Source organism: Dendrobium catenatum, unplaced genomic scaffold, assembly GCF_001605985.2.
Source record: "Dendrobium catenatum unplaced genomic scaffold, ASM160598v2 fragScaff_scaffold_1617, whole genome shotgun sequence".
Lineage (NCBI taxonomy): Eukaryota > Viridiplantae > Streptophyta > Magnoliopsida > Asparagales > Orchidaceae > Dendrobium > Dendrobium catenatum.
This window is the reverse complement of record NW_021320079.1, coordinates 459,187-475,405: the sequence shown is the minus strand read 5'-3', so window position 1 is coordinate 475,405 and position 16,219 is coordinate 459,187. Positions and strand designations below refer to the sequence as shown.

At 31.6% G+C, this 16,219-nt stretch overlaps 1 protein-coding gene across 1 annotated transcript; it reads left to right on the top strand.

The window, feature by feature from the left end:
• Positions 1-3,774: 3,774 nt before the first annotated feature.
• On the top strand, positions 3,775-4,889 carry LOC110093136 (non-specific lipid transfer protein GPI-anchored 2). Its single transcript, XM_020817927.2, has 3 exons — positions 3,775-4,250; positions 4,329-4,403; positions 4,643-4,889. The coding sequence occupies exons 1-3, from the start codon at positions 3,776-3,778 to the stop codon at positions 4,780-4,782; spliced, it is 690 nt and encodes a 229-aa protein (XP_020673586.1). The 5' UTR covers position 3,775; the 3' UTR covers positions 4,783-4,889.
• The last annotated feature ends 11,330 nt before the right edge of the window (positions 4,890-16,219 follow it).

The window sequence follows — 16,219 nt, the reverse complement described above, 5'->3', positions numbered from 1 at the left end:
CCATTAAATAAGTAAAAAAAAAATTATTTATTTAAGTGTATATTATAAATTTGAGAATTACAATTCAAGTGACTCAAATAAAATTGAAAAAATCATACAAAAAAATTTAAACCACATAAAAATTAATGAGCAATCATAATTTAAATAGAGCAAATACATTTCAATAATTTGAATAAAAATTAAAGCACTATCAAGTAAAAGTGAAATGTGTATAATATATTTGAATAATAAAAGAAATCACTAAAGTAAAGAAAAAAAAATCAAGGCACATTTCATTGCAAGTGTGACTATTTACTTATTTAGCTTTAGAAAAATTTTATATTAATATGAAGCTTAAATTTTTTATTTTGGTAAATTTTTTCTTTGATCTTATTTCTTCTACATATATTATGTTAAGCATAGTATCACTCCTTTTTTTTTTTTTAAGTTAGACAATTGGAAATTTATTATGGTGAAAACTAAAATGACTTGTTCATTTAGGTGGTTCATCATATTTTCTATATAGGACCAATCAAATGGAGAAATTATTTTGTGCGGACGACGGACATAGAATGCCGTCCGGAGACCAACCATAATGTGCCACGTTAGCGGTACTAAGTAAGGGGTAATGTGGCGCATTCTGATTGGTCTCTGGATGACGTTCAGCATCCGCATAGAATAATTAATCAATCAAATGAGTATATATAATTTATTTATTTATTGAGGCGGGACATTTAAGCCAATTAATATAAATTCACGCACACATCAAATACGTAAGACTTGAACCAAAGATTTTTTAGTTGATAGCCAAAGCTCCTAACTAACAGACCATAATGAGCTGCGTGCCTATGAGCTGCGTGCCTATAAAATTTTTTTGAAATCTACTTTTGGCTCCACAAAGTTCTAAAAATACTCATCAAATAAATATAAAAATTTTGAGGAGTCAAAGACATGTGAACCTACTCAATTGAAAAACACAGCGAAGCTGTTAAAAAAAGACATCTCAATAAATGCCTTAACCCTTTCTTCTTCCATCTGCAGCTTGGTGCCATTAATGCTTTGTAAGTTCCTTTCACAGTTATAAATTATTTCCTCTCCACAACAAGAAACCATAAACTGTAGGCATCACAAAGAAGTACTTTTCATACAGTTTTGATTCTTTGATTTGATCTTATATCTGAAGCAATCCTTTTGCATTTGGCTTTCTAAATTCTGCTGCTGATGATGTAAACAGAAGAGAAACAAAAGAGAAAGTTTTAAAGCCTGTCTGTGATTTACCATTCCAATATGTTTTCTCCATATGCTCCTTTAGGATCCATTTGATTTCTTGTTGGTAGCAAATAAGCAAACTTTTTTATGTTTTTATGATGAGAAGAGCCTTTTGGTTAATAGGGTTGTTAACGATTTGATCTCGAGCTGATACGGCCTCTGGTTGAGTTAGATTCGATCTCGAGTTGAGTCGAATCAAGTTAAAATAGGTTTGATTTGATCTCAATTCGTTCGATATATGGCTCATTAAGTTTGATTCGAGCAAAAATTGATCTAATGATGCTTAATTTTTTATATGTTAAGGCAAATACTTAATTTAATAATATATATGAAAAGTGTAAGCATATTTATTACATATATATTTTTATTCTATGTAGAGTTAGCTTGATCTAAATCTTGTTTAGCTTAATTGTTTGATTTGAGCCGGACTTAGCTTATTAATCAACTCATTAATTTCTACCTGAACTCGATCCGATCTAAGAATTGATTTGATTTTTTGTGTAATACTCGAGCTAAATTCATAGTCGCCCTTGGCAAGGAGTGAAAGCCTTAAAGCGTTGGCCCGTGTAAATTGGTGTGGATTGCATGCTAGGTCGACTGGGATTTTCACGGGTCTAAGGACAGTGCTTACTCGTCAAAAAAAAAAAAAAATCATAGTCGTAATTGGAAGAAGGCTATTACCTAAGTTTTCCTGAAAATGAAATATACAAACCATAGTAATTTTAGGGATTTACATATATGGCACTCAAAGCATTAAGATTTACATATTTGACATCCAAAATTTAATATTTATATCACCTAGCACTCTATTAAGAATCTAGTTGACATTCATCAGAACTTGTTAGAACTCGAATGGGTCATCATTGGACCTATCAAATTCTTCTCCCTATGATGTGAGCTTTTGTGCATGGGCTCGTCGATCTGCGATGGAAACTCCAAATTGCAATGCTTGGGCTCGTCGATGCCTTCGATTGTAAGATCCCGTGAGTGAAGGAGGGGAAGAGCATGTGAAATTCCTTAAGTAAAAATAAACTAAACTCTTAAAAGTAAAGACACGTTTTAGTGTATTGATTGGAATTTTATTAATAAACTTCAAAGTTAAGTGCGCTTATGTCATAGCAATCCTCTAGGTAGTTATACCAATCTGACAAAATCGTGACGTTATTAGGTCAAAGCGGACAATAAATCGATAGTTGAGAATTTAACTTGTTAGCAAGTAGATATAAACGGAGAATGAAATAAGATAGAGTGTAAAGGCTTAACAATTATTACTGGGTGGCATTAGAACTTCGATGGATCCAATATTGAAGGGTGATACTATTTTTTTTTTTAAGGGAACATCTCCAAAATTCATTCACTAAAAAGGACAATACAACCAAGCCCAAAAGAGAAAAACCAAAAAAATACAAAGCTATAATCAGCAAATCAATTCAAATAATAGATGGACTCAGGAACTTGCATGGGCCTTAGTACAACCATCTAGAAGTCAAGTAAGGACCATCCATTGGAGGTAGCAAGCACAAACCAAGCATCATCTCATATCCCAAACAAAGGCCATTAATCAGAATGAGAGAAAGAGCCAGCATGGTTGCCAACAAGCCTAGACCATCCAATGGTTGTGCAGAAGTTCATCTCATCATTGACCGAACTAAAAAAAAAAAGGCTCACAATTGAAAACACACAGCAGCCAACAAAGCAAAACAAGATGAATAGGAGGCTCTAACAGCAAATGACACAGGCCAAAAGAATCAATTACTTCTTTTTCGAATTCCGCCTACAACGTTTGCCAGCACCATCATAGGGTGATACTAGCAACAACAAGATGATGATTGGACCTTTTTTTTATGATGATGATTGGACTTAGGGCTTATAATGACGGTGTTATCCTTTTTATATTTTGAGTGATTATATATGCAAATGATAATTTTTTTTTTGTTAAATATATAAATCACAATATTTTATGTGCTCATATAAACTCTTTAATAGTTTTCAAAAACTATAATTTTTGTTATAGTTTCTTTTAACTTAGTGTTTGTTTGAGATGAATGTAATTATCATGGGCAGATCCCCATTGGATTTGGCGAGGAGCAAATGCTACCCTTATTTTTTTTTTTTTAAATTTTAGAGGGTATATTTTGAAATATTTTGAGTATTTTGTCCTCTCTCAAAAAAAAATTTGTCTTAATTTTATAAATCCTAAATGTCTTTTCCCATTTCCTACAAAAAAAAAAAATTTTTGCCTATCCTAAAAAAAGTTGGATCCACCCCTAATAATTATTCCTAAAATAAGTGTTGAATTGTTATTTAAAAATATTTTTTTTAATAAATATATCATAAATAAAAAATTAATAATTATTTTCTTGAAGCTAATGATTCTTAATTATCATGACAACTGTATGAAAAATAAAATTATAAAAAATAGTTAGTACGGTACTTAAAAATCTTATCAAGACATAACCCGACCCGACCCGACCCAACTCGCCCAAAACGACCCTCACTCCATATATATCTATGTTAAATCAGGAAGATGCAGAAGCCGAAGCAGAACAAGAAAATGAAGATGCCGACCAGCCGAGCTACCATCCTCCCACTCTTACTACTCATTCTCATCTCCGACACGCGAGCCCTTTCTCCGGCGACAGCACCAGCGCACCCTCCGAAGCACGCATCAAAGCGCACGCCGGTATCCGCACCGCCGCTCCCGCCGGCGCTCCCACCGACTTCCCCCCTTCCACCGTCTCCGGCGTTTACTGGACCTGACTGCACCACTGCCCTTCTAAACCTTACTTCATGCCTCAGCTTCGTTGTGCAAGGCGCCAACTTGACGGTGCCGGAGAAAGGCTGCTGCCCTTCCCTCGCCGGACTGGTCGACAGCAACCCAATCTGTCTTTGCCAGCTTCTCTCCACCTCAAATACTTTTGGAATCAAGATCGATGATACTAAGGCTCTCATGCTTCCCACTGTCTGCCATGTGGAGACTCCCCCTGTTTCTCTCTGCAGTGGTACTGATCAGGATTTATTTCTTGTTTGATTTTAACATTTTGTTATAAAGTTTCTAACTTTAGATGATTTCCCGGCAGCGTTGGGGATTCCGGTTGCGAGTCCGGGAGCTCTATCGCCTAGCGGCGGCGGCGGCGGCGCAGCTGTACCTTCTGGTAAATACATGCTCTGTAACTCTGTTGCTCTGATCTGATTCTCTGCAGTTTACTTAGTTCTGTTCTGCTGGTGAATTTCAGCCTTGCTTTTCATTTTGTTGAAATTTATTTTAAGATGAAAATGGATTGATCATAAAATAATTTAAAAATTTTAATTTTTACAGATTACATTTAAATTTTATTTTAATGTGATCAGATATCATTGAATAAAACAGTGAAATGGATTCTTTCTTCCACAGGGTCAGGTCCGCTGGCGCCGGCCACTTCAATCGCAGCCGCACCAAGCGCCAGCGGCGGCGGCGCTTCCACGGCCATAGCCACATCTCTGCAGCTCGCTCTGCTCGCCATTATCAGCCAACAGTTCTTTATCTCATTCTAATCAGTTCAAATGGAGTGTGCTTTCTATCAGTTCAATTTCCATTCTTTGAATTAACAGTTTGTATTGCAAACATTGAATTTCTTAAGTATTTTCTCTTTCTCTGATTATCGCTCTTTTATAGAAAAAATAAATTTAAAAAATTGTTGGTTGGGAAGAAGATTGGTGTGGAGGAATTAAAGAGGAGTTCTTAGTTGGTTGAGGCATTAAATGATTTGTCACAAAAATAGAGGGAGGCGTCTAAGGTCAGTAATGGCGTTTTATTGCTTTACAACTATACGTTTGCATGAGCATGTGAGCAAGAATTAATTTCTAGGCTTCATTTAATACAAAGAAAAAAAAAATGTTAAGTCAAAAGATTATGACAAATTTAATAGAAATTAATTTTTTATCAATTTATTTTGAGAATACAAATACAATAACCACATTAAGGCTTCGTTTGAGACGGCTTTTTCATTGATTTTCAAAACGGAGTTTTAGTACAAAAATAAAAAAATTTGTATTAGAAAGCAATAGAAAAGTCGTCCCAAACGAAGCCTAAGTCTTAAGGCCTTCAGCTTTGAAGCAGCTTTCTTATAAATTTTGTATTAAAAAGTTGTTTTAAGAAGCAATAAGAAAGCAGTCTCAAACGAAGCCTTAGGCTTCATTTGAAATGGCTTTCATATTGTTTTTTAGCAAAAATTAAAAAAATTAAATTAAGAAATTGCTTTAAGAATTAGAACTAAGAGGTTTTAAGTTTGAAGTTTTTGCATGTGATGTGTATAAATTTACCTGAATATGCTCTAATGTCCCACGAAAAAAAATTGTCGCGTCGATTATATGAATCATTTTTCTTGTTGTATTTTATTAATTTTCAGTTAAATATAATGAAGAAAATATCATTTCGGATGAAATTAAGCATAAAAATATGTACAAACTAATAATTTATTTTTTATACAAACTAAAACTTTTTTTTTTTTTGAACTAAAGAAATCATTATACTTTAGCCTTTCTCAAGAATTCAGTATTAAATCATTATAAATTTAATAATGAATTTATTCTATAAATTTTTTTGGAAAATGTTCTAAAAGTAATTGTCTAATAGCAATTTCCAATCTTTCTCCATTAAATTTGGAATCACCCATAGTAGTTAATGATGTGAGTGATGGAATTGTGTAGGTCTTTAGGGCAATTATTATTGCCTCTTTGGTAATTGAAAAGTAGGCTTCATGACCTAAAGTTTTGTGCAAGAATTTATGCCCATCAAACTATTATAAATGAAAGTAAATTTTAACATTAAAGTTGGATTACTAATTTTTAGGACAGCCATCCAATTTTAAGATGTTATAACACCATGTCACTTTTTTTTTATTTTTTTACTTACGGGGTTGTGGAGAGCAATACAAGCGTCATGCTGCTAGGCGAAGCGGTGGAGTGCTGCACCCTAGATGGCGAGAGTCTAGTAGCCGAAAGCATCACTAGCTTACGCTCTGACCCGAGTAGCATGGGGCACGTACGCAATTTGGTTGATCTTCGAGTAAATTCACTAGTAGGATCTTTTAAACTAGTGATATGTTAGTTGTTTATATGAAAATTAATGTGATTTTTTTTAATCAAGAAGTAATTATTGATTTCTAATGTTAGGATTAGTTTGTGATGGTTGCAATTTTTTTAAAGGTGATTATAAATATGTAATGTGGAATTTTTTTTTTTTTAAAGTTGTGGTAAAAAGTAGCTTCCATGCATATAAATATCTTGAAAGATATGAAAAATAGTAGTCAAATAAAAATTTAGTTATGATTTGAAAAGTACAATTACCCACCAAGCTTAGCTTGGTTGGTGGGCTAGCATGGTTGGGAATCTCACAACCCAAGTTAGAATTCCCTCTCAAGCGGCTCGTCTCTTTTGAGGGGAGTAACAAAACGTGGGCTCGGTGCCTATGGGTTGGATCAACTAGGTTTCGTCGAAAGATTAGTTACGCTGTCATGCGCCTCTATAGGAGGCAGCAGTGAATAAATATCCTGTTCCAAAAAAAAGTATAGTAAGAAAGCTGTACCAAACGAAGACTTAAAATTGAAAAGTTCAATTAATGATCAAAAACTTGTAATTAACCTATAAATTATTTGAATTTGATATGATTTCCTTCATTTTCCTTCCATCCAAGCAAATCATTTAGGGTGTATTTTGTATCAAATGACATGCTCTATACTTGTCTTTAATGGGCTGAATATGCTTAGCCATTTTTACAAGTTACAATACTCAACACTATTTCGATGCCATGGCCCAACTTCATTGCAGTTCCATATGTAATAATTTTGGGCTACAGTTTTAGGCCCAACTAAATTGGGCCTTCCGACCACTTTGATATATAATCTGAAGGATTGGTAAACCTGTGCTATATGGTTTAGCACGAACTTTTATTACGTCCTATGACCGGACGTAGATATACGTTCGGTCAAAGAATTGAATTCAATTTTTGCTCGATATTTGGTCGGTATTGTTATGTATTGTTTGATAATAAAGAGGAATATCACTCTGGGAAGACCAATACCGAGCAATACCGAGTATTACCAAAAAATACCGAGTTTTTCTAGAAAAAACTCGGTATTTTTTTGTATTACTCAGTATTGCTCGGTATTACTCGGTATTTTGTCTTCACATAATGATATTTTTCGTTATTATTGGTATTGCTCGATATTTCTAGTTTTGTACCTGCAATCTTAGTGCCGGCCGAACGTAGCTCTACGTACGTTCACCGGACCAAATAAAAGTTCGTTTAGCACAAAGTAACATTATCTTCAATTTCATAAAGTTTGGGTCATTTTTTTTTTAAATTATTTTGTAAATAAATATTAGTTATTTTCATATATTTTCTAAAGTGTAGATTTGCTTAGTCTATTTTTTATATATTTATCCATTTTTCTTAGAAAAAAATGATTTTAAGTTTCATTTAAGATAATTTTCTTATTATTTTCTAAAACACCTTTTCAATACTCAATTTTTTTTACTAGAAAGCTGCTTTAGAAAGTAGTGATAAAACTATCCCAAACGAAGCCTAAATGTAGATTGGGCGTTGAAAAGTTTTTAATAGCGGCGTACATATTAATATTAATTATAGATTATGTGCTATCTAAAAGTATATACGAACATTGTGATTGAATTACATTTCATTATTGGTATTTTGAGACGTCTCATTATGTGGTATTTAGGGGTGTAAATAAGTCAAGCTGAGCTTGGATCACCATTGATTTGAGCTCGAACTCGGTTAATTAATGAGTTTGAGCTCGAACTTGAGCTTTATTCTACGAGCTTGAGCGGCTCACGAGTGAACTTGTTTATTATGAGAAAAAAAACAATTATGATGCAAATAATCATTATAATATAAAGGATAAAAATAATGCCCAGGTTTACCAATCTTGACTGTTTTTAACAACTTTATACTTAAACAATATAATCCGTGAATATAAGAAAGTAAAATATAAATTTCAAATATTTTTAACAACTTTGTATTTAAAATTCTAAATGTTAATATATTTTAACTGCATTTTATATTAATATCATTTGAATGAGCTAGCTCACGAGCTAATGAGTTGAGTCAAGGCTAGCTCATGCTTGGCTCATAAGCTCATCAAGCTTGGCTCATGAGTCATTTATTATGTCAAGACCGAGCCTACTCACGAGTCAGCTTGACTCACTTACACACTCGAATCTCATTAATTAATATGAATTTCATAGTGTGTAGAATATATTATTTAATTTTATTTTTTATGTAAATAAAAATAAATATATAATACATTTTAGTATATATAGGATCTTCATTTTCATTCATGAGTGAAAAAGAATGTTCTCTTAATTTTAAGAAGTATACAAGTGGGACTTGAATATTTTAAATCCCTCAAAATTTTATTTTAAAATTCTCTTACTTCACATCAAAAACTTAAAAAATAAAATAAAAAAGAATATATTACTCTAGTAATGTAGCCAATTAAGACTTTATTTGGGACATTTTTTGTCACTATTTTTTATTATTTGAAAAAAATAAACTAGAAAATTGTATTAGAATATAATAAAAGAAATTATCACAAACAAAACTGATATTTTGCTTTGAATAGCTTTTGACCATTGCTTTAAAATATTTTTGTACTAAAAAATTACTTTAAAAAGCTTTAAAAACTGGCTCAAATGAAGGAAAAATTACTACGTGCGGTGCCCGAACGTATCAGGAGGCCAATCCGAATGCATCACGTCATCCAATACATTGCTGTGACATGTTTGAATTAACCTCCAAACACGTCCTCAAGACACATACGTACTCCTCACATAATAATCTCTAAATGAAGCCTAAATAACTCATTTTTGTTTTGATAGAAAACTTCTCAGCACCGATTGTACTGAAATCTAGAGAAAAAGCTGACCAAATAGGACTAAAGCATAATCTATCAGCCCCTCAATTATAATATTTTTTTTGTATGTTTGTCTTCATATATATAATAACATATATGAATAAAATAGGTTGTCCTTTATTTATTTATTTAATTCTATTTTCATTATAATTCTCTCCAAAACAGAATTCCCAGAACATGGTTGTGGACCATATGTATTTTTCTTAATTTAATTTGCAGGAGACAAAGCTTTGCAAGCTCAAATTCCCACAGCCTGCTTTTGCAGTGCAATGAACCAAGAAAATTATGAAGAAGGACTAATTGTCTTTTTCAATTGTATTTCTCATCACAATTTTCTAAAATTGTATCTCTCAAAGTTTTTCTTCATTAGCATCATGAAATGCTAACCCCTCATGTTTCCAATTTATCTTCTTAGAGGAGGATCGAAAAATGATTCACGTCATGATTGTTCGATAAGATTTATTTTAGATTTCGACTACCTGACGTAACCCTTTACTTTTCTCATCTAGAGCTTACTATCTGATAACAACGGTCTTAAAAAATTAATATAGCGCCTGATCCCACGTAGTAGGATAAAAGCTTGATATTATTATCGTTGTTGTAGGGGCGAATCTAGAAAGAGCTCAGAGTAAGAAATTGCTCATCGCGAATTTTTTTCTCTTACTAGAATAAGTAGTTTAACTATTTTGCACTTTCTCAATAAATGTATTTGCCCAAATTTATGAGAAAAAAAATTTTCTTTTATATTTCACCTTTAAGATTATGAATGCCTCACTCTTATTTTATCTATCCTAGAAAAACAGATCGTTTCAGCCTTATCTCTTTTATCAGCCTTCTTTTGATAATATATACACGATGGATCTTCGTACAAAGCTAAGATACTAAATTATATCACAAATTGTTGTGGACAAAAATATACGCGTAGTAGAGTAAAAAATATTACATCTTAGCAATGTACGTATATTCGGCACACCAACAGTGTTATTTTTAAGAATAAATAAAATAATGAGTCCATTATTTGCTTATGAATATGAAGTCATAATATAATTTTTTAATGAACAAATCAACTGATAATTAAGATGAAAAGAAAATAAAAATAAGTTTCTCCCTAATAATGCTCTGAGTGTATAAATATGTGTTGTCCACATGCACATGTGATACAATTTTAACATCTAGCATGAGAAATCTTGTGATTAGTGAGGAATTAAGGTAATGATGAGGATTAGATAGTTAATTGCTCCTTAATCTATCTTATATCATATAAATGCAGCAAATAATCTCTGCAACCAGTTTGACTTTGCTCACGGGCAATCCTTTGCTTTAAAATAATCGCCATGTTTTTGTACTATATGATTCTATAAACAATCTAAAGGTAGTGAAATAAATTCTATGAAAGAATATTTTAATATAAATTCTTTCATGGCTTCAAAAATTTATGCACTCATTGTTCCCCTTCCTTTTTTTCCCTATCTTTCCATTGAAAATTAAAGAATATATATATAAATTAATAAAATTATATATATGACAAGTCTATTTTTCTTTATGATTTGAATAATCTTCAAGCCACATAATGATCGAATCATCTTTGAAGATATTCAATCATGATTCAAAGATGATTCATTCATGGTTAAAAGGTTGATTGAAGATTATTTGAATCATGAAAGAAGATGATTTTACCATGATACGATCATTATTTGAAGATTATTTGATCGTTTAATCGTGTTTGAATATTATTCAAATCATGATTGAAGATGATTAAAAGATTATTAGATCATGATATGATAATTGCATGCTTAAACATAATTTAATCATTATTTAAAGATTATTTATTTAGATTTAATTCTGTTTTAAAGATGAAGGTGGTTTAATGATTGCTTTAACAAATTCCTAGCAGGTAATTTTTTTTTTTTTTTTTTTGGGTTTTTTTTTTTTTTTGGATAAAACTCACATAAGGGGCTTCCATTAATATAAAGCAAATGTACAAGTTCTTAATGAATCCCAAGCCCTATAAAATACAATATTTGAAACAAAACCTATGAACCTTAGATTTAAACTAAATACAATAACCAAGTAAGAAACAAAACAAGCCCAAATAAGGAGAAGTATCAACCATCAAAGATCCCATAAAGAGCCACAATAACCAATAAGTCTAGGTCCTGCAAAAAGGCATAGAGAAAATCAGAAAACAAATAAATTCATGACAAAGCCTAACAAAGAAGGAGCCCACAAAGGATATGACAAACGCAATAGACCAACTAAAACACCACATAAGTCGAAAAAACTCTCCAACCGAGCAGCAAAACCAACAACACAGCCAACTAACAAAACAACTAGCCACACACACCCAAAAGAGGCCCAAAACATAAGATAGAGATCCAAACACCAAATTATTTCTTCAAAGATTTACGCCTATGACGTTTATTTCGACCATGAGGAAAGGTTTTTTTAACAATAGGACTCACATTCAAACTATAAAATTCTTGAAACTCATCCACCAGCTCATTCAACTCATCCTCGCAAGGTGAAGAAATATACCCATTCAGCCAATCATTTTGATCCACAGGATTTTCAACCACATTGGATTACACTTTAACTTTCAATTCATCATAGGACATAATCGCAATCGACACATCCACAAATAATATTTTAGGTTTAGGTTTTAGAGTGCTAACACCATATTCAATCAAAATTATCTAATGAATGATATTATTAACCTTCACATTCTATGAATGGACTGAAACTATATCATCGTGAAAATGGATAACATGATACAAAGAAGACTGGTCGATGAGCTCTTATAATAGAAAAAATTCAGGTCTTCTATTTACAAGCAAATATATTTTGATTTAAAATAAATATTCGTGCACGACGGCACGTCTTCAAAATAAACAAATAATTAATATATTTCTCTAATTTCAACTATCACCATTCATATAAAGTCAAATTCACTTATCATTCATTGTTTAATTGCATTAATTAAGCTCTAACAATGAATGCTCATACACAAGTCTCAAAACCTTTTTTAACTTTCTAAATCTACACAATTTATCCTAATTTGCATAATCTAACTCCTAATTAAGCCTCATTAAAATTCATATTTAATTGACTAATTACAATGATTATATGCTAACAATCAATCCAATCCTCCCTTAATTAAAAAACAAAACATAGCTAATTAATAAAATAATCTTAACCACGTGCACTTAAGCATGGGCTTGGTCAGTTGGATGCTCCTAGACTTATTCAAGCAGGCCAGCACGTGAGTGCAAATAATTCAGGTGTCGTCCTCAATTTTTTTATTTTTTAAATTAATAATTTATATCACATTATTCGAAGGCATTTGTCGTGAGATTAGTTCTGCTAATCTTATGATTATCAAATAAATTAAAGCTGGTTTAAGGAAGAATATAGATTAATTACTTTGTTATTGATTTAATACATTTTTATAAAATAATTAAGACCCGTTAAGCGGCCTATTACTTCTATAAACACGTGATTATGGGAGCCCATGATTGACAATTTATTGTTAATTAGTACTCTGATAGATTGAATTAGTCGTGCAACAGTGTTTGCTATTTATTTTATTTTGATAATGAGGGTTGTTTCTGAAGATGACACGTGTCATATTGAGACTTCTTGGGTAGAAAACCCACTAATTGCTACATTTTTATTAGTTTAATTAAGATTATTAGTGGTAATTAAATGTGATTATAATGACTAATTAATTATTTGATCGCATTAGATTTGGGTGCTTGGGAAATTGGTGCTATGCAATTTAGTATCTATTTGAGATCGATGTAATATTTAATATAAAGTTGGTTGTGAATAGGGGTGTTAAAACGGATTGATGGGTAGGGTTCGGGTCATACTCGTTGACCTAGGTCTAAAAGGGTCAATTCAAACCTGATCCGATTTACAAACGAGTCGGCATTTTTAATCCAGACCCGACTCACATGAGTTATCGGGTTGACCCAGACCCGACCCGCGAACTCAGATGCTAACAAGCGGGTTAGGGCTTGAGCTATAAGTGCTACAACAAGGACTGCGACAAGCGAGGTGCCGGTGTATGCAGCATGCTGATGCGAATGAGAGGTCAACTCGACTAGCGTGGACCGGCGGACTGTCGCATGAGAGACCAACGCGGGCTGAGGCGGTGGCACGGTGTCGGTGCAGCCTGCGACTACATGTGTGGGGTTGATTCGACGTCGAGTGCGGAGCATATTACTAATGTGAGGCTTGATGCGATGTCGCTAGCCTGACGACTGACACGAGGAGAGTGACTGACACGACACGTAAGTCACTATTGGTCTGACCCGACTGCTAGCCTGAGGCCTGATGAGGCGTGAGTAGGTCCTAGTTCTCGGGTCAACCCGAGTCATTTCCAAATTTTCGGGTCAACCTGAACCTAACTCGATTTTTGAAACTGGTCGATTTCTTGAATCCGAACCAAGCCCGTTTCACAAACTGGTTGATCCAAACCTGAAATTTTTTGGTCGGATTTGAATTGAGTTTTCGAGTCAATTCAAATATTCACCCCCCTAGCTGTGAAATTGCTATGGGAAAAATAATTTAACAACTATAGTTATAAAAACAATTTTCTACCACATAAATTTCTAGAGAAAATAACAATAAAATAGTTGGCAAATAAAATTATGGTTGCTATTATTTTCTTTTAAAAAATACTTATATTTGATTAATATATTTTTAGAAAATAGCTCATTTTTTACTCATCATGTATATTTTAAAAAAAAATTTATAAATCAATTCAATACCAACAAAAATGAGATTTCTAAATTTGTTCTTATTTTCAGTCAATATATAATCAGAAATTATTTAAAAATAGTCATAATTAAATATTTTTAATTATAACGAAACTAATATCTTCAGTCACTATTTCCTAACCCTGTTACTTTAAATTATTAAAAATTTTCACTTAAGGATAATCATAATTAAAAAAAACAATAAATAAATAAACATTTCAAAAAAGAGTTTTAAAATTTAAAGGACAGAATTGCCCTCCGCCGACATAAGAAATCACCAATTTATTATTCTCGTAGATAATTATAAGAAATAAAATTCATCGAAACTCGAAAATAATGGTGGATATCCCGTGACCCACGCGCTTGCCCGAAGTTTTCTTTATTCTTTCAATTATTATATTTATTTTTTGCCTGCCCGTGAATTAAAAATAATTTTTCCATTTGGACTCATCGAATTTATAATTTAATTTATAGGATTTTTATATCTAATAAAATTAAAGACTTTTTATTTATTTGTATTGGAAAGGGTTGACTTGTAATTAAAGACTTTTATTTTTTGTAATCATGAAAATAATAATAAAACTTTACGAAAATTTCTATTAAAACTTGATAGAATAATTAATAAATATATGTTAATTTAGAAGCTTAAGTAATCATAAATATATGAATATTTTACTTTATTTTTGTTTTATTTTTATATGTGATTAAGGGCATTGTTGATAATTAATGCATATTAACTTTTAATATATATTTTTTATTATTTTGGAGTAAGGACTCCCACACTATTCTCACCCTCGAAATCATTATTATTTGAGGGCACATCATTTGAGGAAGATAGAGAGAGAGAGAAATATAGTGAGAGAATAATTAGGAATTTATTTTTTAATTAGAATATAAATTTTATGTAATATTAATTAATTCAAAATTTTCAAATTATGCTGAGTTCATTATGTGATCTGCTATTTATATATTTAAGCTAATTTCAACACTGTATGCTTAATATATTTGTATAATATATGTAAATTAAATAATAAATATCACTAATAGAGTAATAGCTATAAAATATTACTTAATCATCATGAATATTTGAATTTACACTGAAATATATGATTGATATGTTATTTAAAAATACACTAATCTCAATATAAACTCATATTTATATAAATTAAATCATAATATTTTTTTTGATAAAATCAGTATCTAATATTGATATTTTCTCATATAATGTACTAAAATTGTTATTATTATATTAAAATATTTTTTACTTTGGCCAAAAATAAAAAAAGTAAATATGCTCATTATATAAATATGATGGAAGTTTCCACTCACAACTGTCACAAATCTCGTTAGGTCAAATGCTTATCCATTTCTCAACACTTATAGACGCCGTATGCTTCTTCTCCTCCTAAAGCAGCCTCTTTGAAAGCGCACTAAAAAATATTTTATTTATTTAATAATTTGAAATGACACGTGTTAAATTCAGACATGCTAGCGTAATTTACGATGACGTAAGCCACGTGCGATTTACAAGATGGGCCGCACAAGGCGGTTCGGTGCGGTGTGGTGTAGTGCGAAACATCGCTGGTGAACAAATTGTGCGATTGCCCACTCTTGGAGGTGGGACCCACGGAAAGTCAATTGTAAGTCTTAATTGATTTTGAGATATTTTGTGGCTAATAAATATTGTCCACATAAGATTTTTTTTTTTTTTTAAAAAGACGAGGGATTTGGGGCGTTGAGTTTGCCTGATATTTCTCACACATTTTGATGTTAGCTGACAACCAACATCAACGATACGAATACCAAAGAATGACGTCTAATTTTTAGACATAATCCGCACAAGCCTTTTCGAATCATTTGGATCACCCTTATATAATAAGAATGATTAAATTAGATTAACATGAATATTCCTAACCTCTATTATTTTCTACTTGTTAACTGGGACCTAATGCTTGCCAATATAGACTTTTTAATTTAAATAATTTTTTTTACTATAGTACAAATTATTTCATCTATACATAAGTTTATGAGAAATTCATGAAATCCATTACCTTTTAATCCACCCTTTCATAATAAATAATAATATCTTTAAATTTAATTCCATAAAGCTAATATAAAGTATTGCCAAAACAAGCAAAATAATTGGGCGTCTAAGACTCTTTAAATTTATATAGGGTGGATGACTTTTAATCTTAAAAATATCTAAATGATTATTTTACTGTACTTCTATTATTTTTCTCTGTCCAAAGGATAAATTGAATGTGAATTCTTGGCACGATAGTGTAATTTTGGTAGGTT

Excerpts from the sequence above, each read along its gene's own strand:
- LOC110093136 (XM_020817927.2), top strand. The coding sequence starts at position 3,776 with ATGCAGAAGCCGAAGCAGAACAAGAAAATGAAGATGCCGACCAGCCGA. Across the intron at positions 4,251-4,328 it reads CCCTGTTTCTCTCTGCAGTG|CGTTGGGGATTCCGGTTGCG; the intron begins GTACTGATCAGG and ends ATTTCCCGGCAG. Across the intron at positions 4,404-4,642 it reads CGGCGCAGCTGTACCTTCTG|GGTCAGGTCCGCTGGCGCCG; the intron begins GTAAATACATGC and ends TTTCTTCCACAG.